Here is a 27,378-nt window from a genome sequence, read left to right as displayed (position 1 = left end):
TACTACAATGAAATCAATTAATGGACAAAAAAAATAACATGTATTGTGCATAGTAGTGCCTAAAGCACCTGAATTTTTTTTAATACAAAGGAGTACTAACAGCATTAAGTTATTAGAAACCCCTAATTGTAGCATTTTGTATTTGCTTAAAGTAATCCTGTGTTAGTAGCCTCAGTGAAATGAATGCTGTGATTTACCAAGCAGGCATTTTCTAAATCTCCTTTTTTGTCATCTACAAACATGTTTCAGGAGAGCATCTTTTAGGACAACAGCTAAGGAGTTCATTACACCCCCTGAGTATTTCGCATGATGGCTGCTAGCAACATTCAAAAATCAGTTAAAATGGAGAACATTTAGAACACAGTCCCTGTGCTATATTCACACAGCTTATCCATTTATTTTGGAAGAGAGCTCAATACTGCACAGCACAATATGCCATTAAATATGACTGGAAAATAGAGAGATTTGTACTCAAACAAACCAAGCAGCATACACCACACAGTCTCACCAGAACAATTTCCAGGGCAACCTTTCCCTATTTGCTGATCCATGCAGCCAAGAAGGGGGTTTGAGAGGTTTGCTCACCTGCTGGCTGGGGATGACCACGCTGTCGTCGATCATGGCGCTGTCGCGCAGGTAGGAGGCGTGGCTCAGCGTGTGGGACCTGTCGGAACTGAAGGACCGCAGGCTGGGAGGTTGGTAGGGTGCCAGAGCAATGCATCAGCAGCACACAGGATGTTGCAAAGGTGTCATGACAGATCGAGTGGGAGAATGAGAAAAGCGTGCTATTAGCAACACCATGCAGCTTCCAGGGGGAGCAGAGCACAGTCAGGGGAAACACAGCTCTGCATGCCTGTGTTGTACCACCTGGCTGACCATGGGCCACAAAGCCTCTGCACTGACCTATTAACCTCCAAATGCAGACCCTAGAGAATAATCTAGATGGCAGTTTATTTTATACTCACAAATACTTTAGATTCGGCTTTGTGGCGTGATGGTTTCCTTATAACAAAGAGCATACTCACATTCTGTTAAGTAAGGCTCTTTGGAGAAGTTCTCTGCTGCATCACACAAGCAAACCACTATGGAAAACCAGAATGCCACCACCTGAAGAAAAGCTAGAATGACTCTTTCTGAAGCTTTGCTAAGACCTACTCTCTCCCCATAAAGTACAGATCAGTAAGCCTGACATTATCCCCTGGAAGGTACACACAGCAAGGTGAAGTGTGGCCAGCTGCAAGCTCCTGTGTAGAACAGAATCCTCCTGTGAATGCCAACAGCATCTGCAGGGAGACAGCCCCAGTGGGAGCACTGATCTCGCTGTAAGTACACACAGCTCTACAGAGCACTGGTTGCTGTAGCAATGAGAGGTGCAAAGCAGTAAATAAGCTGCTTCCAAGCACTGGCTCAGAATGTAACTGCAGTATCCACCAGCAAAAAGCAAAAAAAAAAAGAGACAAATAAGACGCCACAGAAGGACATATTGAGGTAAATGGGGTTTCTGCTACCAAACAGCACGAGTTTTGTCCTTTCAATATTCACTAGCTGCAGTGTGACAACACTGATCTTTAAAAACAGAACATCCACCTTCAGATGTGCGTATACTCTGTGATGTTGATCTAGACCTTGAGGAGTATCATACCTATAACTGAAGGATGTAGTTTTGTGTTCCTGGCTTACACATCCATGACTAGTACTCATCATGACTAATATGCTGAATCAGAACAATAGGCCATTTATCCAGATGCACAGAGCTTTAAGAGATAATTCATTGTCAGCAGTTAGCAATAAAAGTCATGCATTCATTAGGGATGTGAGTTTCAAATGCTTTAAGTGTATATCAAATACCATTTGATTCAGACCACAGCCTTTTTTAACAGTAGCTACATTCACTCAGTGTTTTTTGATCCATTTTTAGAAGCAAATGGCTATCTTATTTTTATTAGAAATATATGACATTGTAGAATAATCAGTGCTGTTGATCATTGGCTTATACCACTGGCCTGTCCAGCATCCCATGGGGATTGTACCAAACTGGAAGCAAAGATAAGCATTACACAACCATCAGCTGTCAGAAAGCCTTGAGAAAAAAACAAACCAAAAGCAAACATTTTTTCTTTGGTTGAGGAATGAGCCTCAGTAGCAGACCCCATTTGCCATCATTATCCTGTGTTCATTTCCACGTTTGACACTTCAAGAACTGCTTTGCTGAGCCATGCAATGCTCATGAGAGAGCAACCATCCAAGCTGTAGGTTCTGCTAGTCAGCTAACACCACATCCTGGATAGATACAGAATGAAGTCTGAACTGCACTTGGCTGGTTATCCCTATGGTGATTCTGTCCATCCTCACTGCTACTACCACCACTACAAGCAGCCCAGTGCTATTCACTATGTAGAACCTGTGCATAAGCTCTAATAAATACATCAGGTGGATGGGCTTTATCTGCAGACAGGGTAGGCACACTCATGACTGAGGTCTGCAGGTACTTACAGGTTCAAATTTCCTGCTACACTCAATTTCAAAAGTAGTGCTCAGATGGCACTGCCCCTATCTGTGCACTGGACCGGCTCAGTGAAGAGCAAACCAGGAGTTAAAAGGTCTGTGCTGCTTACACTTAGTATTCAGGAATCCTACTAAATACAAAAAGCCTACCTAAATCAGACACAAGACCAACATCTAAATGTAGATTCTTCTCCAACGTGGTTGATAAATCTGAAGTCTGAAGGGCTGTGGGCCAATAGCTCTCAGCCCCAGAGACAGAACTGCAGAACCCAGGAATGCTGCACAGCTCCTGAACGTAAGAGTGTGTCTTATCTGTGCGCACAGGCACCTATCGCCCACCTCTAAGCCCTGAATAAGGTCCTGGTGGTATCCAGAAAAGAGGAGAACCATCCCCATGCCAAGTTTGTAATCTGCTTGGCTGAGGGCTTTGCAATGCACATCCACTTCCCAGCCTAGACAGAGACCTAACAAGCTCCAGTCCACCTGAGCGTATCTCTTGTTTACATGTAAGTGTATATTTATATACATTCTTTCAGAGGCTGAGAAAAAAACCCTGGGCCACTGAAAATTGTATAAATCAACCTTGACAATGTTTCTCAACAGCAGCATCGTTCCTTTGGTTCTCCAAGTCAACTCTGCATATAGCAGGCCTCCAAAGTGGATGAACAGAGACAGGTGACATGGGAGGAGAGAGAGAGACAACGGGTGTTCATGCTGTGTAATACCTACCTGGGCATGATGCTAATGAAAGCATATGGAAAAGAAAAATGAAGGGGGGAGAGAAATAAAAAAATAGGGAAGATGGTTACAAATGAAAAATACATGTTTTTAAATCAAATTGTTTAATGCATAAAATTACATGAGTCCAGAGTGCTAATACTATTTTGCTTTACTGAATTTCCTGAAAAAACAAAGTCATTATAAAGCAATGAAAATCACATTAAAGGAAATGCAAAACAACTGAAGAAGTCTCTGTGAAAATTCTTAAAATTAGTAAACTGAAGGTGACAGAAGATGAGACCATGGAGTTAGCAAGATGTCCTTTCATTCTTTCTCCCTTTAGAATTTTGCTTCCTTTCCATATAATCTTGCTTGATACAGGATTTGAAATAATTTTCATACAACAGAAAATAAACCATACCAATGACATGTCAGTGAGAATCTACTGAAATCTGCTGACAAGATTTAAAATCTAAAATATTCTAAATGAGAGCCTAACTTAAACTAACTTAACACTTGCCTGCACAATCATTTGTATACAACATTTTGAAATCTCAAAAATTCCCAAACTTTGTTGTCACTGAAAGAATAAAAGGCTTTTATTTAGGCATTCTGATGTAGTTCATAAACTTCCTCTGAGAATTAAAAGCCACACAGTCACTTTGTTTTCAGTGGACTCACTGGAACTGTCTAAAAACCAAGAGAGACTCCAGGCTTGTAGGACCTGAATGATGGGATTTACACATGCTGTGAGGCAAACCAAACTGTTTCCTGACATCTTTTGTTCCAGCAGCAATTCACAGCCTACTCAAGTAAACAGAACGGATCCTACTGATGCCACTGAGCTTCGGAAATGCTGCCAGAATAATGACCAAGATGGGAAAACAAGGTAGCTTCAAAATTCTGTTGCCAAGAGCTCCACTTCTTTTTTTTCTTTTGTTCCCTTTATGTACCCCAGTTCTAAAGGCAGTGAGTCTGGAAACACTGCTGATTTACACCAGACATTTCATACCCAGGCATGCCTGGGTGGCTATTCTGAACTACAGCTGTGGGGAGTAATCTGCCAGCTTGAGCCTTGCTTAATAACACGCACACTAATGAAGGCTCCCTTTTGGGAAGGGAACTTCATGTTTTTTGTCTAGTTTTAAGTTCAACTTGTTAGATAAAAGCAAATCAGTATGTTGTCTGGACTGAACACACTAATGTTCCTGTATTATTAAAATTGTCATTATTATAGTTGTGTCAGTAGAAGGACAATTATTCTCTTTCCTGCTAATTGGACCATGAGGAATCAGAAAGAGTGGAAGTGCTTTTTGAAAATATACTCACTGCCAGTCCAGTGCAGAATGACCACATCCACTGCTCCTCTCCTGATATCTCAAGCCAGCAAACCACTCCAAAAAGTCATCTCACCTGATGCTCAAACCCCTGTCCACCCATCCCCTGACTCGTGACAGCAGGAGATGAGGATGACCACACCTTCCTCCTGCAAAGTGGTGACTGCCACGCTGACACACCAAGTAAACAAATGCTGACAAGTGCACCCCAAGCAGAGAGACCCTGAGAAGGGATTTCAAACACTTACAGCAAAACGAATGCAGAATTATCATGAGAAAAGTTATGGATCTGGGCAAATACCTGTCCGAGCGTCCTCCTTCCAAGCTGTACCTCAGGTAGTTCATTCCATCTAAGAACTGGCTGCTGGGCAAAGAGTCATCTCCCAGTTCCCGGAGGTCTTCTGGCCTAAGGTACTCCCCTCCATCTCCTGTCATTGTGTCATCACCTGTAAAGCAATCACACATGGGACATGGATAAGCACACACACAAGTTTGACTCCATTGGCACATCAGGAAAACAGCTGGATGACACACTAAACAGGAAGGCATTTTCCACTCAGGAAACACTGCAAACCACAAGCAATTAATGTATTTAATGAAAATGGCACATCAAGCAAGATACTTTAAAAAACAGAATTGAAATCAAGGTGATTAATTAATTAGATTTCATACATTTTTTGCTGTTGCACACACTGGCAAGGGGCACATTTCTTTGCTATACTCTAAAGTGAGGTCTCTCTGTTCCTTAATCCGTTTCAGCTCTCTGGACACAGCTATGCTGTATCCCCGCCGGACAGTTTATGGTTAAATATCACCACTTATTTAAGAGTAATCTACATGTTTTCAGATGAAAATGTGTTTTCTGGGGCTTTGTGCCTTATAGTTGCAAAAACTAATTTAAACTCTCCACTGTCCAACCTCCACATCATACTAGGCTCTGTCACTCATATTCCAACATCTTTCTGTGATCAGCAACAAAGTTCTTATTTCTAGAATGTGGCAACATCCAGAAAGTGGAAATAAGCTCACTTGCATAGATGGGAATGATTGTAATTCATAATGAATCCTAGCCTAAATGATCATTTGTTATCTGACACAGTAACCTTTATGCATATACTCTGAATAATAGGGTTTAATCTTTTTTTTTTTAGATCCAAAATTCTTTTCCCCAGGAAATTCTGTCTATATGAAGTCACAGTTTGCTTTTCCCCAGCAGACTAACAAAACAAATTCCATTGCCAAGCAACGTGTAGATGTTTCTTTCCATTCCAACTTGCAAGATGCTTCCAAATTCACAGTTTCTGCCTGGATATTTCAGTCATTTTCCCGCTGGTAAATTACTGCTGGATGAGCCTGCCAGAGGCTTGGTGTGACCCACAGAGTCACACAACATGACCCCAGGCCACCAAGAGCTTCAACCCTTCTCATTTTCTAGTCTGTGTGGGCAAACTGAAGCTCATCTTGATAGTTGTCTTCACAAAGCTATTTTTTCTAGCTTGATGTTTCAGCTAAGAAATAAATAATTTATTATTTGTTATCTAAAACTAAGTAAACTTTGGGGGGTTTAAGATTTTTATGCATACACAAATATTATATGTAAAAATGAGTCTTGACTCTTTTCAGTGTAACAACAAAACTCTTGAAAATTCCATCTGCCCACATTAAGAGGGAGAAACTGGGCAGAGTTTCACAGAAAACAATAAAATGCATTTAATCATTTCATGTTTCCTGTCTTCTGACAGACGATGCCTCCTGTTTCCTGGGAATGTCACATTAAAAAGCACAGGGCTTAGTGTAAACTTGGAAGATATTAAGGCAATGCTGTTAATCAAACAGTGAAAGGAATTTCAAGTTATATTTCAAATAAATGAGATAATTATAATCATGCCAGATATTCCATCTATAATAAAAACAAAGGCAAAATCTTCACCACTTTCATCACACCCACAACCTTTAAAAAAAACCCCAAATCCAACGTCTCCTCTGATTTCAGCTTTGGCCTCTCATCTGAGAGTTGTCAATAGTGGGTTAAGTGGCAGTGTTTGATGTGACTGGAACATCTGCAAACAGTAACCAGACCATGCAGAGATATCTTGCAATAGCAGGCGAGGCCTGAGGGAACTCCCCGCCATCCCCCTGTGCCCTTGCATCTGTCCTTACTGAGATCAGTGCCCAAAACACATAGTGCCTTCTAGCATGTGAAGAGAAAAAATAGGTATTTAAGTGTAAATGATGGCATGTTTAGCTGACCAAGAGTTTCTTGACACAGCAGATCTTACCAGATGGTTGCTTTGTGGCGATACAGAAACTGCCCTTTTTAATCATCCCAGAAACAATCCGTCTGCCACCACATTCCCCATCAAATTAATGCCAGGAACATTTCCACTGCTTACTAACCACTCTGTAACAAATATAACCCTTGACATTGATGCTCCATGGTTTGCACTGGCCATCTACAAATTTGCAAGTTTGCAAAATACAACAGTTGTATGACAATTGCTCTGGAATTGTTTCTCACAAAACATAGAGAACATATAGATAAAATTTTAAAATAAAATAATAAAGGAGAGAGGGCTGTGTCAAACTGCCAGAAATTGCTTTTAATAGATGTTTTAAAAGCCAGATACAGTTATGTGAATTTGCCAAAATTATTGTTTTCTCTGCAGCATGCAGACAAGTCTACAGCTCACCATGGAAGTGCTGCTCCTTAAAAGTAACAGATGGAGAAAGGACAGCTATGGCAATTTCTACAGAATATATATTCCATAACTGCAGAGTTTCTCTGACACTTTCTTTGGACACCTTCACTCCTCTAAAGCCAATCCTCAATAGAAGCTTTCCTGGATTACAGTTTGGCTAATGCTTTATTTCTAACAAGCCAGAAAGATAGGGGTTCATGTATAATATCAGATATTGATACATGACTTAATATGAATCATCATGTCAGCTATTGGGAGCTCAGTGCAGCACGCACAGAATGAGAGAGGGTGAAGCAAATCTGAATTAGAAGTGTCTTTCTATTCTCAAGGATCTGTGGGGAGAGGGAGACACCTTGATTTTGTTTTCTTGCAAATTAACCTGTTGCAAAATTAATTCTGGTACTTGACAGGTGCCTACTGTGGTATTCAGGAAGTTGTTTCATTGGATCTAGGTAAGAAATAATAAGGGATCAAACTATCCCTATGTCTTTAAGCCATGGAAGCTTTACTTCTGTAAATCAGCATCCTTTGGCTACATTTTATACTACTGGTTGTAAGGTGCTTTAATTACAGTGTGAATTAATTCCATGGTGCTATTCCAAATATCCTGTGTTTTAATGTCCAGCAACAGCAACTTAAGCCTAACCAAGAACAATTCCTGGCTGCAACTTCAACTTCCAGGTTTAATTAATGAAATCAAGGAAATTAAGTTTTACTCCTAATTCAGGTGCTTCTTCAGAGGAATTATGTGCATGTACAACAGCAGTGGATTCTGCCCAGACTTAGCTGCTCATTTCTCACATATAAGCAGCACCATGAGCTACTCTGAGGCCATGTGTGGGGCCACTCAGGAAATTCACTGCTGTATTTAAGCACTGTGTGGTTTTTACTTTCTAATCAGAAATCTGATGCAGCCAGATATAGGACTAGCTGTGAACTGCTTCCTGGAATCCAAGCTCACTTGGTGGATGTTGTGAAACAAGGTAGTAGCTCACAGATAGGACGCCTTGTCTATGTACTCTCTGCACATGACAACGTTTGTCTCTCCCTCCTCTGCAATTGCAGTGTCAGCACTAACTACAGTTTGGTGGGAGCTCACTTCCCTGGTTGCCATCTCAGGCCACGCTGCCCCTGACACTGATGTCTCAAGCTTCTACTTCAGCCTTTCTATTTCCCTTCTGCCTGCAAAAGTTGTCTGGCTGGAAAATCACTCGTCAGGACAAACAAAGAGATGAATTTTCAGACAGATCAGTTCTCTGATCTGGGTCACCACATGGTGAAATGTTTGTGCTGCCAGAATGGAGGACGTGGGGAAGCATTGTTAGAGCTTGACAACTTCCGCAGCAGCAAGAGCTTGGTCTCAAACAGGCAGTGAAACTACAACTTTTGAAAATTAACTGGCAATGAGAGGCTCAAAAAGAAACAAATGAGAGTCCTTGAACATCCTGTTTTACTGGTCACATCCCCTCTATACACCACAACACTTACTACACTATCTCCCATGGGAGTCTCAGAGATAAACCACTGTTGGTCTGTGTAGCTCTTCTACCACAAAAATAAGGCATGGAATGAGTACAGAGGAGTCTATTAAAATAAGAAAGAAACCAGGCTCCTGCCTTTTCAAGATTTTCCTGTGTGCCTACCCTGACTCAGCCTTTATAAAAATATGTGCCTGGGCTTAAGTTCACTAATTCTTTAGACATCACTAAAATACATTTCATAAGATGCTTTGCAGTAATTTCCCTTTACTGCTCTAGGGATCCCTCAGGTGCAAAATGCTTCTTTAGTGGTGACAGCTTTAAAGCAACTGAGCTTTGCAGCAATACAGCCAAGGCAGATACACTGATAAAAGTGTACAGGGTTTTTTAGTGCAACTTTATCCACACCAAGCATTTCTGCTGGCTTGGGTACACGTTGCACAAATCACTTAACAGCTCTGCCCACAGGAGTCTGCAGTGCAATCCCCAGCAATGGGGATCAAATACCATTTTAAACAAAAAATATTATGCGATTATGTTCAAAAGAAAGATTTGGTTTTGCAGGTACTGTAAAAGGAAAAGAATTCTGAACAATAATTCAGTGAATAAACACAAAAATGCTGCACAAAAATTGAAGAAGAATTTGTGAGACTCTTGGTCCATTCAAAATATTTTAAAATAGGCTACAGAAGTAGAATCTTCCACACCAAGCTAAGCTATTTGATAGATATTGTCTTTTATTTCATACTGCTAAGACTGGATGTTAACTTTAATTTGTTTTAGGAATATGAATATTCTATTAACAACATGACAGCATACAATTATGCAACATAACTATATTCCAAGCAAAAGGCAGAATACTTATCACCAGTGATGAACATGCTCCACAACAGGACCTGAAATACTTCTTTGCTCAAGTACTCTTGTGCTCAACTCGGTAATTATATAAATACAGCTGGTAGGTTTGCAGCAGACATTGATTCATTTCAGAACATACTGTGTCACTTGAAAGAACGCAGCATCACAGAAACCTTGCTGCTAACCTCGTATATAGCTACACCACCACTAAAAGGTTCATCCACTCTATTAAAAAAGTTTTGCAGCCTTCCTGCCCCCAGCTATTTTAAGTTGCTGTGACAAGCACCATCCAAGTTAGGAGCTTTTGCAGTGAATGTTAATTCAGAGCACTGGAGAGCATTAGTCATGCGGGACAGCTCCTTCAAATCCTGCCAACATATTCAAGATATAGGTAATAAATCTGAGATTTGCTGGCTTCCCTTCTTCCTCCCACCTTTCAGGAAACACACACTCAGACACACTTCAAAAGTAATGGGGAGGAGCAGTGTTAGGCACCCAGATTATGCAAACTTGTGTTGTTTCAACACAAAAAATACACCAAACAGTCTGAGTTAAACAAAAAGAAAAAGTCTGTAGGTCTTACTCCATGAACCCCTGCTAACAGCACCTGTGCCACTATATGCTTCCCCATCACTGAAGGGTTCGTCATCAGAGTGTTTAAAGGCTGTACAACACACAAATTGGTTTGAGAAAAAGAAACACCCTGGATTAATCCTGTAGAAGCAGAAAGACATACTAGGCTTTGTGGATTTAAAGATGATTCAAAGGTAGATCAGAAGACTCGGAGAAAACTCAGCAAAGTGAACATAAGGCTATAAGCAATTTAAAGGCAATTCAACATAATAATTACAACAAGCAGTTGAACATTTCTCAATCAGAGACATAGTAGCAAAATAATTTCACTGCTCATGATGCAGCAGAAGATAATTGGTTTTAAATCACACTTGTTTGCTTTTGCATCTTAAAACGCAAAGTTGCATCTAGAGCCTAAACATCATATTTTCTCAGGAGTGTAACTCATTTATCAGCATAAATCCCATTTCTAAAAGCAATACAAGCAGTTGTAATTAATGAATGCCATTAACTTCATGCACCATTTAGAACCACAAGTGCATTTGTGTTCTTTGTAAAAGAAAAATACCAACCCTGTAACCTGTGTTCCTAAATCCCCAGGACTTTCTGGAAATTACTCACTCCACAAATTATTTTCATGAAATAATAACAACCACCATAAAATGGCATACATAAGATCTGTAACATTAAACTGCCAAGTGTAAAAAAGAATACAGAAAATCCTTCCAAATGTGTTTATGTTTAGTAGATACTGTTGTGACAGAAATTTTTAACAAGTCACTGGTGAACTCTTAGAAATGGATGTGTTTAGGCCATTTCTGCAATTCTGAGTTGTGTAAAAGTGTGATAGCTTCACAGTCCTTCCAGAAGGTCACAGAAATTTTCTTGGGATGTAGCTAAGTGGTACAACACATGTCTGCTGTCTGTACATGCAATTGCCTCCAAAACCAAAGTGCCAAACTTCTTAGTGTGTTGGTACTTGCCATCATGTCAAGTGTATCCTTGAGCCCCTGTGCCAAAAGCTCCCTCAAAGGAATGCTCTCCTCACCCTACACCTTATGCATCTTTGTACACAAATGTTTCCAATCAGGCAAAATTCCTAGATATTTGTATCTGCACAGGTGGCACAGATCCAAAAAATTACTGCTTGTGGCTAGCACAGGTTTTTCCCACGAGAATTCTTCTTGTGTTTTATAAATAAAGATAAAGTTTGGATGTTGTTGGAACAGTGTCCCAGAACTTGGACGGTGTAGGCCTGGCCAATCAGGCCTGGGGGAAGGCTTCTGACTGACCAATCTGGGTGACTTTTGAGAACTCCATATATGTGATGAAATCAAAACAATAAAGGTCATTCCTTCTTGCCACTGAGAACTGGTGCCTTCATTACTCTGCTAGCTGCTCAACAGCGACAACTGCTCCTATTCCTCTTCGTGGGAGGGTCAAAGCCACCTTTGGGACAACTCTACACTGAAATTTTAAAACCTGGAGCTCGGAAATGTTCTCATTTGCCGATTCGGTTCAGATAAACTTTTTATGAAAAAGATGTATGGGTCCAGGACTTTGCTTTGTGTCAAATTTTGGCATCTTTATCCAAATACCATAATGATTACATCATTAAAAAAAGGACTTCATTTCAAGCACTGCAAAATGAAGATGTCTGACTGTTCAAGCAGCTTCTTGAGCCTATATAAGTGGTTACAGAGGTGATATGGAAGAGGAATTTAGCAAATTCACTCACCTTCTTCATCTGACACATCCAGGACCTCAGTCATTGTCTCGGGTACATTTAGCTTGTGCTTCTCTGTTACAGTCTGCAAAGACAATCATCAATCCTCGAATTAAACACCAAACAGAGGAGCAAAGTCTACAGCAGGGTATTTTCAACAGACAGAGCAGTGGGATGTGCTGAGGCATTTCATAACGTGTTTCCCCTTCCCCTAACTTCCTTTCTCATCTTTATTCCAGAAGCTCCTATTCTAAGTTCTCTAAGTTCTCTATAAGGTAACATTTCTTCTGGCAGAAAAGTACAAAAAGATAATAAGCTGGTCAGAGGAATAAAATTTATTTATAAATGGTGCATATAGAACAATTCAGCTCAATGTTTCCAAGATGATTTTAAAATGAATTAGGTAATGTCTACAGAAGAGCTTCAGAAAGTTGTATGTGGCATATGGAAATTATTAAATTGTAAAGCATTTGGAAATGAAGTTATGAATGATGTGAAATTCCTTAACTAAAAAAAGATGTGAGGGATTTACACAGATCACTTTAAACATTCCTCCCCCCTCTCCAAAAAAAGGTGACTACAGTGCTTATAATTGTATCCTTTCCATAAATCATGTATATTATTCCAAAGCATGGACACATCAGAGGAAAAAAAGTTGTTTGAAAATTCTGAAATATTTTGTGCACCTAAAAGCTTCAAATATTGTTAATCAAGGCAAGCAGGGACTGTGGAATAGTAGGAAGATACTGGTTAAACATGAGAGCACAGAGCAGGAAAACACTGGAAGATTTTTTTAAAATATAACTTTATCTTCATAAATGACTTCTGGGAGGAAACAGAAGATGTCCAGGGGTGCTGAATCAAGAATGGGGACATCCCTTTAGCACCCAGATTCGGACTGGAGAAGGAGATGAAGAACATAATGAGAGAAACTGTAGGAAGTGCGAGATGTGAAAAAGTTGATTGTGGGGAATTCTTCAGCATGTTATAATAAAGGGGACAAAATGCCAAGGGCTTAAACAAGAGCAGGGATCAGAAGCACCTGAGTCACAACCAAGAAGTACCAATTTCCCTGGCTCCACCCAGCTCTGCAGCTGAGCTGGGAGCTGTGGAGGGCCGGCAGCACATGGCCCTTTAGGGTGAGTGGGAGCAGAGGTGCCCCTCTGGCATGGAGAGGAGTGCCACGTGTCTCCCCCATGAAACTCCTTCTGAGGCAGTGCTCACTCCCTGCTGCAGATATTGTATATCGCACACAAGTTAACATTACATGCAAAGGAGTGAAAGCATTTCATGTGAGGGATAACTAAATCAGCCAAACCCCAAGTCCCTTATGCAATATTCTTTTAGGAAAATGCCCACTGATAACCAGCAGTGAAGTCAATAGCAGCTTTTGTTGCACAAAACTTACTAGTTATTTCCTGATCCTGTTATGTACTTCTCTATTTCTAACAAATTGACAAAGCCAGCATTCTTGCTTATTGTAAAATACTGCACTTTCATAAATAACTATGTTACCAACCGTGTAATTACATTGGAAATTTGTTTTAAAAGTCTGCTTTACATTTCTGAAATCTATTTAACTGTGAGAGCAGTTCCAGTTCACCCTCCTGAGGTACAGGGAAAGAACAATGCCCTTTGCCTCAAATTGGCAGTCCCAATTAGGCTCCTAAATTCACTCTTCCCCATGAGTAAAAACAACTAATTATTTCTGTTGCAGCAGAACACATGCTCAGGGCTGCAAATTACTTTATATTCACTTAATGCCTCCACGACCATGATTGACTTTTCCCCTGTATTCCCATGGCTTTCCTGGGATAGAAATGACAGGCAGCAGTGGGGTGACAAGGCCAGCGATGACAGATGGGGAGGTGCTGTCATGCAGGTGGCACTGACTTTGTCTCTTCAACAACAGAGTTCTCAAATAAGCTAAACAATCAGCTGAGTTAAAGCACAAGCTGCAGGTAGAGAGGATCACTGTCCACTTTTCTATCACCCAGGTAACCAAGGTTTACTGACTGCTACATCCATCTATTTGTTACTTAGGTTTTGACAGGCCCCCACATAAAAATGGTCTGGCCTCTGACTAAGGCTCACAGACATTATTGTCTATTTACAGAGAAGCAAGGATACTTTATTGACTTCCTGACTTTCTCATCAGTAAGAAAAAAAATTAATACATAATTTAACAATTGAAACAAAGCTTGGAAAAGAGACTTAAAAGAGTGTGTGTTTGCATGCACATTTCAGAAGAACAAAAAATCTGCAATGCCATCTGTGGAACACTGAACTCAGTGAGAATCATTAATTCTACTTAATCATTAATTCTACATTAATTCTAATCCAAACAACTTCTGTTGGGAACTAATGTTTTTAAAGGAACTTCTAATATGACACTAGGATTTTTTTAATTGATAGGCACATCAAACACTCTCAAAATTTAAATTCCACATCTAGCCCCACGAATGGCCCACATGGAAAACTGTTCAATGTGTATTTCTCAAACTCCCTATTGTTTAGTGCCACTGAGAATTCCATTATGGAGTTTACTTTAGGCTTCTGTATTTGAGCCTCTCGTTGTAAAACCAGACTTTAATTGGATGGCACAGATTAATTCAGATTTATAATTCAAGTATATAAACCAATATGTGCTTTCAGCAATGACTTACTCACACAACAGCATACTGTAAACAACCTGAAAGCTCCTCATATATTCATTTGTCCACAAGGAGATTATGCTTATTTGTGTAAATGGCCCCAAACTTAATTGCACAGCAAACCTCTGAAAGTCCAGTTTGTTCTGAGTTATTTCCTATTGCTCTCTAATCTTTCAGTTTAAAAAGTGCACTTCATTTTCTCTATTGCTTTATATTCATGTGGCTCCACTAATAACAGCACTAATGCAAGTAAGAGGAAGATTTGTTCCAAGTTAGAGCAAAGAAAGGCTTTGGCACTGGAGATCTTTTCCTCATCTCAAGTGCCAGTGACTTGAATATCAATCAAGCATCAGGCTGTGTAACATCCTCGGTGCAGGGCTCAGCCCAGCCTCAGAGAATGAGGTAGCTATGGTGACAGCACCTTCTTTCAGGGCTCAACACTGCGCTCAGGTTTGGCAACACCAACCTCACCATCTGGAGAACCTGACTGCAGAGAATGCCTGCTAGTTATCCCTCTTTTTCAGGACTTGTTCTAAATTGTGTTTAATCAACATCCCCCACCACAAACACCACCATTCCATACATCCCTAAGGTATAAGGGTTAGATGATTTCATAGCTGGAGAATCTGCTGAATTTATCGAGGGCTCCCACCTGACTTTTAAAGTATGCAGACACATATCAAGATTTCAGATTTCTCTTAAGTGCAAGAATTAAAGATCAACTCTGCAAGTACATTTCAATACTTGATTCAGTCCTAAACCCCTGGCATCAGGTACCTGGTAGAAAAATCCATTAACCCTCAATGTTTAAAGAAATATTTATCCAAAGTAAGTAACTCACAGGTGTTTTTTCATAGTGTAATCCCTATTATTTCAAGGATCTAACACTAACATATTTCCAAGGCACAGCCGAGGAAAATCACAGCTTTTTTACCATTACATCTGACTCTTTGTAACTTCTTTAACACCATAGCCCCAAGGCTGCACAGTGAAACACAGTGTAAATGAGAAAGGAAGTTACTACTTTTATCAAACAGCAAATGAAAAACATGTACCAGGACACAGCACAGAAGATGTGACAAAGGTGTCCTATGAAGCTTACAAATATAAGAGCTAAAGTTTCTCAAAGAATTTTCTCCAGGTTTTATTTTCCTAAATCCCTGATTAGATACACATGTGAAGTAATAACAACAGAAACACACAGTCTTTATTAAGAGACTTCTGGAATTACGCTGGAATTCCTTGTCCAAACCTGACTCATCCTGATCTTTGCAGGTCATTAATAAATTATAACTCATTCTATTTGTAACCTCATGCCATGTTACCTTTATTTCATCTTTTTCGTTTCATATCAAGTGGGATTTGCTGTCAGCATGCAAAAAAATTATTTTCCCATTTCTTTACAAGAGATTTTGGACTTCTTCTAACCCCCTCCATGACTGAGCACTGGCATCTTTTTTGTAATCTCTGGATTTTTACAGCTCTGAGCTCCTAAATGTCATTAAGAGCTGATGGGCTTTCTAGACTGCTAATCTTGCATGAAAAAAAATTAAAGTGAAAAAGTGTGACCTTTCAGCAGAGCTTCAAGACAAATGCAGTAACTGAGATTTAAATTAAATCTAATTTCTTAAATAATGCACTTGTTCTAATGTTCTCCCTTCCTACCCACTATGACATATGTAAATGGGAGGTAAAAGGGCAAGAAGGGAAAACCTTCCCCTCCCAGGGTGTCCAAAGAGATCAGCTTTTCCTGGCTTAAAGCTGCAGTACCACCTTGCTGATATTCAGCACACACATTCACTGACATCAAAATACAGATTCTAAGAGTGTGGAGCACTGAGAGGACTGAGTCTGTAAGGAAAGATTGCTCTGCATTTTGGAAAAACAGGATCTGTTTGAACTGGAAGTGACTTGAGTAAGAAGATGATGGATGTGATTCACAGCCATCCAGTGAGCATCATTAGGCTTGGCTCCAGGCCATGGCTGGTACAGTCCAAATGTAGAGATGCTGCAAGGATTGAGCCTCAGGAGATGTAAAAAGTTTGGAGATGTAAGGCCAGATGGGAAAGGAGACGTGAAAAGAGAAACAGACAAACAGGACAGGATCTAAACAACAATGCACAAACTTCTGGAAAGTTTGGGTTTGCAGCTCAGACCCAGATGCAGAAAGTTTTACTCTGAATTGTTGCTTTCTATTGGTGTGCACACAGACTTTGTTCCCTAGCTCAGGGGAGCCTGCTCCCTCACACATACTTCCACATGCTTAAGATACACTGAAGGCACTGTAGCAAAAATGCAACAGGAAGGGGGGAGGGGGAGCTAAACCCCCCCAAACAAACCAGAAAAGGGAAGAGATACATGGAGAGCCTGAAGGAAGAGCACAAAGACAACACTCTGGGGAAAGAAGAGCGATATTTGAATGCATGTGCAACTCACAGTTGTGGTGGTGGTGATCTCCTCCGTTACAACCTTCAGCGTATCGACGACAGAGATGTATCCCAGGCGCCTGGCGATGGCTAAGGCTGTGTTACCATTCTGAAGGGAAGAGAGAGGGGGAGAGCGCGCTGAGAGAGAGGGAGGATTGTGATGTGAACCAATGAGATCACTCTCCACGCTGCATGAGCCAGCATTTCCATCCAAAACAAAGCACAGCCTAGGAAAATCACAGCTTTTTTACCGTTACATCTGACTCTGTCTTTGTAACTTCTTTAAGACTATAGCCCAAATTGCCATGGTAACACAACACACTTACATCTGCCAGCGATTCCAAATACTACAGCGCTGTATGCTTTAACCCCTCAGGGCTCAGATTTCACTATACAGCGTGTCTTGCCTGAAGAAGTTAGGGGTTTATTTTGCAGAAATACTCCTCTAAAAAATAAAAAGTGTTTTAACCTGTTACTTGGTTAAGAGTTTGTTTTTTCAACTGAGAGTTTCAAACTCTCAGCTGAAACTGTTACATCTTTATCAGGTACAATTCTTTACCTGGGGAATACAAAATTACAACTGTGTTTTCCACATATACTCCTATTCCTTCATACAGCAAAAATATATGTCCATTAACAGTTCACAAAAGCCAATGTTTTAACAAATACAAAGCACAAGAGGCTTGGAGGTGAGGAATATATTTCCATTTAAATACACTTATCTTCAGTTTGAATGTTCGTAATATAGAGACATGTCATTCATCAATGAATGTAAATGGACATTAACATAATTTAGCAAGAGTTTAGGCCCATTTATCCCCATTTCATCTCCTGGAACACTGGCAGCTCATGGTCCCCATGTCACTCAGCTTGGGGAGGGGAGGAAGGCATGTGTTCTGTGATTCTAGGTAAAGAGGTCTACATAGAATTGTTCCATGCTATTTAGCACTGAACCAAGGGACAATATGCTGGCCTCCCGAGGAATCATGGAATGTCATTGTACCACTATTTGCACTGAAATTATTTCTCTTGTGACACTGCACTGCAGGGTTATCAGCCTGATGGCTCTCTCTTCTTTAGCAATGGCTTTAGTTATCTATAATTTAAACTCCTCTGTGTAAGTCTAGCACAGCAACCCTGAAGCAACACAGGGTTTGTGCATTAGCAAAACAAAATGAACAGATTAGCACCTTCACAGCACAAATAATTTGACTGTTACTGTTGATTGCACATTAGCTGCTCATACACCACTCCCATATCTCCCTGCCAGATGTCTCAGATTGCACTCTCTTATCTCAAGCCAGAGGTTGCTCTGTGTGGACAGGGACAGATCTAGCATTTGAGGATGCAGGCAAAATTCGCAGCAGACACACATATCTAAGACTGCTCAGACTTGGGTTAGATTTTGGCATGACAGCCCCAATGTGAGGACTGAAATCAAGAGACCCTCAGTTGAACAGGCCAAATAGTACCTACAGTCCCTAAAGCTTACTACAGTGGTCTCTCACTTGATGATCAAGTGTACAAACTGGTATTTTGGATAACTCACACAAGATTATTCCACGTGATTGTTCCAGGACCAAACACAGTGCCAGTGCTGATTTAAGCACGCACACGGAAAACTGATCCACTCTAGGGAATGACAGGAGGTTTGGACACTCTGGCAGTATTCTAATGATTACCCAATTAGAGGTGACTAATAACAACATCAACGTGAAATAGGACAGTCACATTCCTGGCTGACTGCGGAGAAGGAGCTGTGCCAGGAGCTATTGACAGTCTTTGAGGAGGTGTTAGCTTCAGTGAACTCAGTAAGAACCTGAAACTGATCCAACAGAGAGAGGGACAGAAATTTGGGTCAAAATTTAAAAAAACAAAACAAAACAAAACAAAAAAAAACCCCACCAGATGAACTGCCCTTCATTTTTATGGAAAACTCCTTCTGGAGTTTTCCACAATTTCCAGACACAAGTGTTGAGGCAGAGGGAAGCTGAATGAGCCCGGTGCAGCCAGCTGTGGCCAGCCTGATCCTGCAGCTCAGAATCCACTTCTCCGCCTCACGTTTAGCTAAGTGCACAGTTAAGTCAGATGTGAACTACCTTAAGAGGATAAGGAAAGCAGAGGAAATGACATTTCCACATATGACAACCAGCTGGATGAGGAATACTTTCACCAGAACAACAGCTCACTCTCAAGCCCTAAGGAAGGAAAGAAAAGAAGTGTCCAGGGAAACAAGTTCCCAGTGGCACATGACAGACTTACAGTGGTGATGGCGTTGGGCTTGGCCCCGTGCTGCAGCAGGACGTTGATGATGTGAGTGTGGCCTTGCTGAGCAGCCTGGTGGAGAGGGGTGTACCCATTCTGTTATCCACGGCGGTGACAGCAAAAGCAAACAAAGAACAACAACCATTCATTAGACTAGACACTTCACTTCCTTCTGCTTCTTTTGAGACGTTTCAAACAAAAATTATGACATCAATAGACCCAAAACAAATAAATCTTCAGTAATAATAACTCTTCTTCCCCAGATTACTGAGAATATAAAGGAAGATAATATTCTTATTCAAAAATCATATTTCTCTCACAATACAGGATATCTATTAAAAGACATTTCTTCCCCATTTCCTACATCAGAGGGAGGAACAACGAGGAACAGCAAAGTCAAAGGGGCATGCTAAGGGCATAGAATCATAACTGAGACAGAGAACATTCCTCTTCCTCTCACATCCCAGTTTTCAACAGAGATGCCAAGATTTGCTTTTAAAATATCTGAGCCAAGTAAAAAATACATAATTTTCAACAGCAGTGATTAGAGCCTATTTGCTTTTTAAAAGGCTAAGAACATATACCTATTACAAATGTCAGTCAATTTCAGCTTCACTTGGCCTCCAAAAGGCTGGACCAAGCTGTAATTACACTTATAAACATGTACACAGTGTCTGCATTAATAAACACATTGAACTCAATTTGCTCATCTGCTGCAGTGATTTGTTCTCATGTCACACAATACAGAAACATAACCAAAGTGTACTTAAGCTGGCTGATCTGAGATGGTACTGTGTAAGTCCAGTCAGGCAACTGATTTACAAAATTATTTGCAATTGGCTTTGAAAGCAGGCACAGAAGAAACTGGACAAAAACCCCAAGTTGATATCACTGTGCACTTACGTAAAGCCTGGGGCAGGCTCTGAAAACGTGCTCTGAGAGTTATCTCTGCTGCAAACAAATAGAGGCCAATAATGCTTTGCACTGCTAATTAAACAGTGATAGTTCAGAACTGCTACAATTCTTATATTGACAGTACAGTACATGGACTCCTAAGAAATTGCAGGAGGATTTACTGTAGGTTCTAGTGCAAAAAGCATTCACTATCTTTACTTCAATATTAGCGCAGTCCTTCAAAAACAGAATTCAGCCACATTATTTGTTCCTTGCACAAAGCATTGTGCAGGCTTTCTCTAGTTAAAGCCCAAGTTGCAACAGGGGTTACTCATTCTTTACCATGCCTACCCTGAATCCAGGATTTATTCTTTAAACTGAGTTCACAACGCCAGTTGACAATTTGCCAGTATTTTTAGTGGTCCCTAGGTGTGAGATTTTGGAGAGCTGCTCCTCCTGTTTGCCTCATACAAACTTGCTAACTGTAATGAAACTATTCTAAATAAGTGAAATACCTGGGTGAATGGAATCATAATCTGTCCCAGTGGCCCTTTAAACACAAAGAGAGACCTAATACTAAAGACACAACTACGTCTCTCCCTTGAGTTAGCCTCCAAATACCTCAGCTGAATGGCTTGGCAGCTATAGTTTGGATCCTGCTAGCGTCTGCTTTATTAATTCTCATCAGCTGTTTTTCTAGTAGAGTTGTTTGTTCTTTTGGAATCCCTGAGTTTTGCCCATTGATTTTGGGTGATCCCATGAGGGATGGGCCAGAATCTTTTGTTTATTTACTTGTCTGTTTCTTACCATGCTGAGCTGTGACCACAGTGACAAAAAAATGCTACTTTGAGAAATTAATCATCCCACAGGTCACAGCTGGCGACAGGGGAGCTGACTAGAGGGACCAGCAGATTCCAAGCAGGTGATTTTGATGGGATTTTGAAAATACTATAATTGGGCTGCTTCCTGTCACTCCCAAGATATCCAAACTGAAGCCATCTATTGCCTGAAGTCAGCTTCAACTCTGCAGCTCCAGAGTTAGCCTTCTCTTCCTGTTAAGGGTGATGTGATGATTTCTGGGATGCAACACTGTTACTGCCCCCCGAACCTCTCTTTGTATTCTCAGAAGATACACAACTCTTGGTACAAAATGCATCCCATTCAGTTGGTGTGCCCACCAGTTTATTCTGGGAGACAGTGCTTAAGTCAGTGGGCTTTGTTAAGACTTTGGCTATAGGTAGTCAGGCACACTTCAGTGTAACTGGTAAGATGCCAGTAAGTAGCCAGATTCCCCTCAGAAAACCGCAAGCCCTCCTTCAGTAAACCACATTCCCCTACCACAGCTGCTTCCTCTCCCAGAGTCATTCCACCCACACACTGAACTGCAGTAATTCTTCCCACTCTTCTCCCAGCATATTGGAGAGAACCTGGCATCACCCTCAATATGTCTGAATTGTTACTTGCTAGTTTGGCAGCACAGTGGTATTACACTGGTGTAAACCATGTGTAAAGGAGATCAGGAACAAACTTGCATTTGTTGGTTTGCAACTAATAAGAAAAAAAAATGAAGTGGATTCTCTAAGTCGTTTTTTCATACACACAAAGAGTTAGCTGGCTTTTCTTTCTTGAACAGCACACAATGAGATGGAGCAGAGAGAGGGCATTCCATTCCATATGCTGACACCTCCCATGCCATGGTTATAGAGCCCAGGTGAAAAGGCATCTATGGCATACAGGAGTGCTGGGTTACCATGTTCAGAATAAAGAACAAAAGCAAAGCAACGAAAAATTCTTTACCTTTGTTTTAGCATTGACATTTGCTCCGTGCTTGAGGAGAAAATTCACCATTTTGATGTTTCCATAGTGACAGGCCACAATTAAAGGTGTATAACCAAGCTACAGGAGGAGAACAAAGAAGTAAAACTGCAAGCTCAGTGGAACATTCCTTGGACAAGGGCAGCACCCTTTGGCACGCTGGAGACAGCAGCCACTCTGTGATTTACCTTTGTCTGAGCATCCTGGTTTGCACCATGTTTGGTGAGTATTTCAGCTACATTCACTTTATCCTCTTGAGCTGCAAGGTGTAAGGATGTCAGTCCAGCCTGGAGATGGAATATCACAAGTAAGCAAACAAAAAGACAGAAGTAAGAATAAAATTCTACTTTACATGAGGAATGAAATCTAGACTTTCCCACTTCCTCATCTTTAAAACATGAACAGATCCTAACTATAGCTTCTGAGTATGGGTGGTGTTTTGAAACAAAGTAGAGTTGATGTCGCTCCTGTTCCAGCTGACAAACTGCTCCAAAACAATTACATCACCATAACCATAGAGAAAAACTTTCAGGCATCGATGCTCAGATTTTCTACAACAATGTAATTTGGGAAGCTGAGAAGCCCATTAATAAAATGTGCTTCCCACTCAGACAGGAAGGGGAACCTTGACAACTGCAGGCACAAGTCAGAATGAAGATGTTAACTCCAGAAATAGATCCCATTCAAATGCCAGGGAAAAGGATGCAGACTTTAACTGACAGCTCACTGTGATCACGTGCTCAGTGCTTTCCCATGAACAAGGCACTGAACAGATTTTGTATAAGTAATTAAAATCACCTTGTTTCTATTAACAGAATATATTAACTCCATGCAAGGAGAGACTTAAGCTTTCCATTCTGACTTGTATGAGCAAAAGCTGCAAGCTTTTCACCTGCATAAATAAGATTTGCATATATCCGTGGATAAACCCAGTCACCCGTGAAGATTTACAGTAATGGGAATTTTTTTTTTTATGACCCTGTTTTCTGTAAAAAAACTGCCATGCACAATCATGAAAAAGAATTTGGAAGCATCTTTCGTAGAATTTTTCCTTGTCTATTCTAGTAATAGTGTTGTTTTTGTATTTGCCAGATAATGTAAATTTCTTCACCAAAAAAAAAAAAGGCTGAAGGACAAAGACAGGAGGAAACGAGCCTTTGCTGGCAAGAGCACTGAATTATTTGAGACTGTAGCTCTCAGGTTTCTGGTACATGTTGCTAAATCTACCCATGGAAACAAGCTCTGCATCTTTTTGGATACTCCCACCCACAGTACTTGGTCTCCAACTGTGAGTTACCTTTGTTGCCACGTGGATGTTGGATCCTTTCTCCAAAAGCAAAGTCACCATGTCAGTGTGACCCTCCTGGGAGGCCAGATGAAGTGGGGTGACTCCCTGCTTGGTCAAAATGTTGGTCTCAGCCCCATAGTTCAACAGAGTGGTAGCTATCTGCATCTGGTTTTTCTTGGCAGCAATATGCAGAGGGGTGTATCCATTCTAACATCAGCCACAAAACAAGAGGAAAATAAAGTTACCACAACAGCCATGTAAGCCTAAGAAGTCAGGCACCATAAAACAGTATTATTTGATGTTACCCCTGCTACTAGAGATCAGAGTTCATTAAATTTTCAAGGCCAGACATGTCCCTGCTGTTGTGTTGCTTTGTCCATCTGTTATTTTCACCACCTAAATCAGAACAAAGCCAGCCCTCACGAGGGTGGGCAGGACTGTTCCGCCACTACCTTCAAATTATCCTGAGTTCAACACCTACATTTTGTATAACCTATGTTGCAAATAATGCCTTTTGACTGATGAGTGACATTCTCTGTGATGAGTGATGGGTGCACACTCTTCATCACATTAGGCTTTTTCAGAGCATGTGGGTAGAGATGTGTTTGCATATGGAATTTCGATACATGTGTCAGTCACAGGCTGGAAACAGCAATGGGGTGGAATGTTTTTGTGATCAAATTAACCATTCAAGCACAGTTGAATGGCATTTTCTGGCAATAAGAGACAACTTCCTAATTACTTTATAACACATCATGAGGGAAAACCCTGGATGCCAGCACACAAGGTGTGGAGGTGTTAGGACAGGTTGGTCTGTGGTTGTTTTTTTTAAATGGGAGGTTTCCCAAACTCTCTTGCTTTCCATGCACTGCCATGGAAACCACAGCCCCAGTACAACCCCTGAGCATTTTCTGGAAGCCTGTACTGCAGCGGCCTCGCAGCAGGGCAGGACACTCTGGTATTGCACCAATTTGGTCACCATTTTCCCCTTACAGTAGCTTTTACCTTACACAGCGATAGCACACCACCACTCCTAATCCTGGCATGAATTGTTTATGTGCATGGTCAGAATACACATTTCTAAAGTCACTGCTAATGTTGCACAACAGTGAAGCGACTTGCAGCCATGACCAAAGCTGAGGTGGCACTGAGTCCCCTCAGCGCCAGGGCTCCCCTCAGCATCTCCTCAGGGCTGCAGTCACCTGCACAGCGACGCCACAACACTGCTGCTAAAGCGGGAACGAGTTCCCCTTGTGCTCCCTGCCCGTTTGCTGGTCAGCACACACATTTCTAAGGCCGTCGCTACCGCTGCCCAGCAGCCAGGGCACTGGCGGCCGCGCCCGGGGCTGTCTCGTTGCCGGGCCCTCGGCTCCCCAAGGCGGGCGGGCTCACCTTGGCGGTGGCGTGAGGCGAGGCGCCCTTCTCCAGCAGCAGCAGCGCCACCTTCTGGTTGTCGTAGTGCGCCGCCACGTGCAGCGGGGTGAGGCCGTTCTGAAAGGGGGTTACGGGTTAGCGCGTTACGGGAGCAGGGCGCGGGGCCGGAACGGGAGCGGGACACCGCGGGGCAGCAGCATGGAGAGGAGGGGTCCAGCGGACTGCAAGGGACAGAGGGGGTCGGGAGTGCAGTAGGGATGGACAGCAAGGCCATGGCAGGCAGCCGGCTGTTAGCGGGGAGAAGCAGCAGACCAGGTGAACCAGGAGGGCAGCCGCAGGCTTCCATCACACTACACCAGGGGAAACCTGAGCTTTGCTCTTGTGTTTATCCATGGGGAATTTAAGTAGCTTGATGGAACCGGTGCTTCCTGAGGCACAGGCACACACCTGCCCTCAGAGCAGCCATGCACCCTCCTGCCATAGACCCAAACCCAACTGCTGCATAACAGCACTCAACCATCTCCCTGGGGGGACACGACCCAAACAAAGCCACAGTAACCATGCAAAAGCAGCCACGGCCTTCTTGGGGTGCATATTTCACACAGCTCTTCCTTAAGGAAGAACCCGACACACTGCTGACTTTTGCTTCCCCAGCAGTACCTTGCCGGCGGAATCGGGACAGGCACGACGCTGCAGCAAGAGCTTTGCCACTTCCAGGCTCCCATATTTGGCTGCCACATGCAACGGTGTGAATCCCTTCTGAAAAATTCCAGGAGATAAAACACAGATGTTTGTGTTAAAGGTCATGCTGACATCTCTCTTTTATGAACTATGTGCTAAGCACTTATTCTTCAACCTCAGAATCGATTGCTGAACCTAGAAAGAGCAGCCTCTCTCACAAGCACTTTGAGAAGCATGAAACACAGGAAAATACTTTCCCTCTAATTATTCTTCCCTATGTACGTGCTGTCAGGCTGGCAGACGTTTTATCTGATACAAACTGTACTAGCAGCACACACTGTGTGGGGGCAATGAAGGCACTTCTTCAAATTTACACCCCAAACCAGCTACACCTTTTTTTGTTCCCTGATAACAGCTTTAGAATTATTTCCTGCATCAATCGTCGCCAGTAACAATGAAACACCAACTAAATTCGTCGAGAAAAACTCTAAACCCCTTCCTCCGTTAGGGTTTGTTGAAAAATTATTTGTACTTGGAATGGTGTATTCATACAATCACAGAGTCCTACTGAAGCTAAAAAAAGCCCTTCTCTTTGCCTGTTTGAATGGAAAAACTGGTAAGGAAAGCTCATGGGTGTATGACAGTAGGTGGCAGCCTGCACTGCAGCCTGACAGTAATTTTGGGAAGCTGCAATGACCTATTTGCCTGGCACATAAGTGATGTTTAATGTTTACTGCCATTACCATTTAGTTCCATTAATTCCACCTCAGAAAGAGTTTATATGGGGTAATCTCAAGCATTTTCAGTTCATGAATCACAGGTCTAAAAAGATATTATCTAGCAGGCTCCATCTTCTCCTATTCATAATTATAGAATGTTCCTGCAATACTAATTGCCATCAAGCAATATGGGAAATTAGGAAAGTATTTAGTGTATTTTTAGCCATTTTAATGTGATTTAACAGCTGGATAAAAGGAGAACAGCAAGCGCTCCCAGTAATCCATAGATCATAATTTGAAAATTGCTGGTTTAGTCTTTTAAACCCCAGAAGACACCTCGTTGTTCATAAACATGTTTTAAGCTCCAGTGGTAAAACCAAGGATACTTTCATAAATAAATGAGAATTACGTGATTCTCACTTATCAAATGTTTTAAATTTGGAAAAGGTATATTGGTATATAATTCTCTTTACAGGTACTTTCTTACATGTTCATCTCTCTGTTAGGAATCTGTTGGTACCATTTTTGGATAAAAAACCTACTTGTGATTCTGGAGAGTATTTCTTTTATAACGCCAGAAAAAATGGCCAGTTGTGTCACATGACACCTCATTTATAGAACCACTGAAAATAGATTCAGCTTCAGTGTGACTGGACAGATGCTGACTTCTATGTTTTAGGAACACTCCTTTCAGCTAGCACACTGCAGAATTATTTTACTATTTAAGTAAACAAGCTATTGAAGAATAAAAGGAGGCCTGTTTATAAACAACGTGTCATTACCATCCCCTTTTCCTTTTTGGAAATTTTGCCCCAAAAAGCCCTCCCTGTTAGACAAAGGGAAAGGGAGAAAACAAGGACATTTTAAACCTGTTGTAACCACGTATTTATCAATATCTGCATTTGGCTTCAGCAGGAACCAAACCCAATTTTAGATGACAGCAAAGTAAGTTTAAATTTTATTAACTTGTGATACATTACTGCAGTCCACTGGATTGTTGCTGATTAAATAAGAACACAACAAAAGCACACTCATCACAGAACAGACCTCCTCCTGAGCATCCATACTGGCACAGGGATGTGAAGCATTTTGCCTTACCTTGGTGGACATGGAGTGGGAGGCGCCTGCCTCGAGGAGCACGGAGGCGACGTCGAGCTGCCCCTCGCGGGCAGAGATGTGCAGCGGGGTGTAGCCGTTGGTGGTGGCGGCGTCGGGGTGAGCCATGTGCTGCAGCAGCAGCTGCACGATCTCTGTCTTGCCCAGGCGAGAGGCGATGTGCAGTGGGGTCTGTTCTTCCTACAACTCAAATCGAGTGGGTTGTTAGCGTGGCTGGAATCACCCCAAACACAACATCCTTGCTGCTCCC

The 27,378-nt window shown here is 41.6% G+C and overlaps 1 protein-coding gene across 4 annotated transcripts in view; it reads right to left on the bottom strand.

The window, feature by feature from the left end:
• The window catches only part of ANK2 (ankyrin 2), a 188,313-nt gene that overhangs the window by 47,526 nt on the left and 113,409 nt on the right, over positions 1-27,378 (bottom strand). For 3 of the 4 annotated variants that reach the window (XM_085057566.1, XM_085057567.1, XM_085057568.1), the window contains 11 exons: positions 27,111-27,308; positions 25,273-25,371; positions 24,631-24,729; positions 23,248-23,445; positions 22,139-22,237; positions 21,933-22,031; positions 19,239-19,337; positions 16,987-17,085; positions 11,909-11,981; positions 4,864-5,008; positions 586-688 (listed from right to left, as the gene is read on the bottom strand). In XM_085057566.1, the coding sequence (XP_084913692.1) occupies positions 586-688; positions 4,864-5,008; positions 11,909-11,981; positions 16,987-17,085; positions 19,239-19,337; positions 21,933-22,031; positions 22,139-22,237; positions 23,248-23,445; positions 24,631-24,729; positions 25,273-25,371; positions 27,111-27,308 (1,311 nt within the window). Of the gene's footprint in view, positions 1-585; positions 689-3,234; positions 3,247-4,863; positions 5,009-10,180; positions 10,262-11,908; positions 11,982-16,986; positions 17,086-19,238; positions 19,338-21,932; positions 22,032-22,138; positions 22,238-23,247; positions 23,446-24,630; positions 24,730-25,272; positions 25,372-27,110; positions 27,309-27,378 lie in introns of all 4 variants that reach the window. The other variant, XM_085057565.1, reaches the window with a different exon arrangement.

Source organism: Lichenostomus cassidix, chromosome 4 (assembly GCF_008360975.1).
Source record: "Lichenostomus cassidix isolate B80296 chromosome 4, HeHo_3.0, whole genome shotgun sequence".
In the NCBI taxonomy this organism is placed as follows: Eukaryota; Metazoa; Chordata; class Aves; order Passeriformes; family Meliphagidae; genus Lichenostomus; species Lichenostomus cassidix.
The sequence above is the reverse complement of the archived record's forward strand: the minus strand, read 5'-3'. Positions and strand labels throughout refer to the sequence as shown.